Source organism: Cyprinodon variegatus, unplaced genomic scaffold (assembly GCF_000732505.1).
Source record: "Cyprinodon variegatus isolate N-32 unplaced genomic scaffold, C_variegatus-1.0 Scaffold759, whole genome shotgun sequence".
In the NCBI taxonomy this organism is placed as follows: Eukaryota; Metazoa; Chordata; class Actinopteri; order Cyprinodontiformes; family Cyprinodontidae; genus Cyprinodon; species Cyprinodon variegatus.
This window is the reverse complement of record NW_015151212.1, coordinates 358,983-361,523: the sequence shown is the minus strand read 5'-3', so window position 1 is coordinate 361,523 and position 2,541 is coordinate 358,983. Positions and strand designations below refer to the sequence as shown.

Below are 2,541 nucleotides of genomic sequence, written 5' to 3'. Positions count from 1 at the left end.
AATTCGTTGCCAACGCTTTGAAAAGTCGATTTTTATCGATTTTATCGATTCGTTGTTGCAGCCCTAATATATATATATATATGTATATGTACAGGGGTTGACTTTAAGGATTTTTACCAACCACTTTTGTTGAAATATAAATTTTCTATGGATTTTTCCTAACCTTGAGCTTCTTTTCCGAACATATGGCTTTAAGATCAACCGAAGCAGTTCTGACACGTGGTGTCAGTTATATTTGATAAACCTGAGGAAATTGTTTTTATAGGTGTATTTTTTTTTATAAAACCTTTCAAACGCCACAATAATCACATTTTAATGAATTTTAATGCCAATTAAGGCCTTAATTAAAAAAATTATTTTATGATTTTTTAATGACTCGCAGAAACCCTGTAATGTTTAATTACATAGTAGAATAAATAGCTAAACCAAAAATAATAGCAATTTTTAGGTTGTGTGTTAAGAAATTTGAAGTGGATTTAAGTTAATTTTATTACAATATTTATTCTACTGCTGTTGACTTTTCGTTAGTAGGAGCAGATTTAGAGACTTTTTCCAAGGGAGAGCAAAAACTTTGTGGTAAACTAAAGGGAAAGTTTGGAAAACTCTGCATCGGTGCATTCAGCAGCCTGGAGATGCATTGCTGCCTTCACCATTCGGTATCTATTGATGTTTAATTTGATTTGTTACTAAAATATTTGTTTGTTTTTTTATTTGAGAATTGTGTGACTTTAGTTATCATTATCATTTTTGTTTCCCCTTTTTTCTCCTTCCATCTTATAAGCCTCCTCCTTTCTAAAGGCTAATCCGTGGTAACCTTTTCCTCTCAGTCTTACCAGTAGGGCTGCTGAGTCCTTTCCCCTGCTGTCTCCGCTTGGCGTCGCTCAGGATGTCAATGATGAGCGTGGCAAACTCCCGGGCGTTGAAACGGGCCAGCTTCTGACGGCCCTGAGGGAGGAAAAAGTCCAAACTGATCGTTACAGACATTCACACACTGCCGCAGCCTCCTGACCTTCACTCAAACCTGCACGCATCTGTTTGCAGGCCCCGTTTCAGAGTGACTCCTGTGGTCAGCTACCATGTGTCGTGGAAAAACCCGGTCATACAAGACACTGGGCTTCCAGAGAAACAATTATGCGCTAAAGCACATAAACCCTGCAATTACGTAGAGCTTGCCGGTATTTGCAGGAGACAAAAAAAGAGGACAGTTTAAAGTAATGTGTCCCAGTAGAGCTAAGATAGAGTCTGATGGAGAAAGAAACAGCACAGTTTTTTGGCACAGTTTCCTTTTCCTGAATCTTTGTCTGTGCGTGCACGTGTGTCTGAGTGATGGTGTGCCGTGTCTGTACCTGGTTCCGTGTGGCAGAGTATTCAGGATTGACCGGCAGGAACGGGACGGCGCTCCGCTCCGTTACCAGAGTGCTGTGGTTCTGTGTCGTCAACCACACTGCAGAAAACAAAACAATCAATTACATGCGTGTGTGTTAAAGCAACAAGGTCAACCAAGCTGGCGCATGCTCAGCCACCCACATCCAACTCACAGTCCAGCCACCCACACGGAGGCAGACACAGTTCAAGAAAATCTCTTCAGTACATTTAAAATCTCTGTTTAACGTTTCGGCGAGTAGATTAAGTGTGTGGATGTCTCTGAGCCACTTACCTGCAGCTTTTCTGCCTGAACATTTTATTGCTGTTACTGAGAGAAGAAACCCAAAGAAGAAAAAGAGCGGAGGAGGAGGAAAGACGAGGAATCTGTGCGGCACTTCCGAGCTCCTACTCTCCTCCTGCCCTCACCACATTTGGCCTTCCTCTCCCTCAGTCCGTCCTATAATCCCTCCCTGCAGCATTAAGCCTCATTTTCAGCACCCCCTCCCCAAAAAAACTGATTTTATATCCAAGTTGATTGACTAGAGGTATTTCAGACTTTTGGCTAGCCACGTGTCGGTCAGGAATTATAAAATAAAACACATTCTCATTCTCAGCAGTAAGGATGGGCGATATTTTATCGTGTGCGATACATCGTCAAAGAAATTCCCCACAATAACAATTTGAATTTATCGTTTTTATCATGAGATGACTATTTATCAAGTTGTGTTTGCAGTTGTACCACTTTGTTTTTTTTTTATAAGCCAAGTTAGTTGTGCTGTTTGAATCGTTTGAATACATTTGGAATTTTGTCTCATATTTCAGACTTATTTGATTGGCATCACTACAGTTTTACAGTACTTGAGCTTAATTGATATTAGGGATGCACGATATAATCGGCCCCCTATCGGTATCGGTCTTAAAACAATATCGGACATCGGCCACCACACCGATATTTAACCCGATATTTGATCAGCTTCTGAGTTTCTAAAGTCTAAAAAAAAAAAAAAGAAATACTACTTCTTCTTCCTCTAAAACTTTTTTTTTTACAAAACTTCTAAAGACGAGGGAAAAAATATTGATACATTAAAATATTCCAATATCTTCATATGCTGATATATTGCCATTTAAAAACACCATATCAATCTCTTTTACTAATGAAATATTGCTATATGTCAT

The 2,541-nt window shown here is 39.4% G+C and overlaps 1 protein-coding gene across 3 annotated transcripts in view; it reads right to left on the bottom strand.

The window, feature by feature from the left end:
• git1 (G protein-coupled receptor kinase interacting ArfGAP 1) overlaps positions 1-2,541 on the bottom strand; it is a 44,398-nt gene that overhangs the window by 15,713 nt on the left and 26,144 nt on the right. For all 3 annotated transcript variants that reach the window (XM_015395753.1, XM_015395752.1, XM_015395751.1), the window contains 2 exons: positions 1,347-1,444; positions 834-945 (listed from right to left, as the gene is read on the bottom strand). In XM_015395753.1, coding sequence (XP_015251239.1) covers positions 834-945; positions 1,347-1,444 — 210 coding nt within the window. The remainder of the gene's footprint in view (positions 1-833; positions 946-1,346; positions 1,445-2,541) is intronic.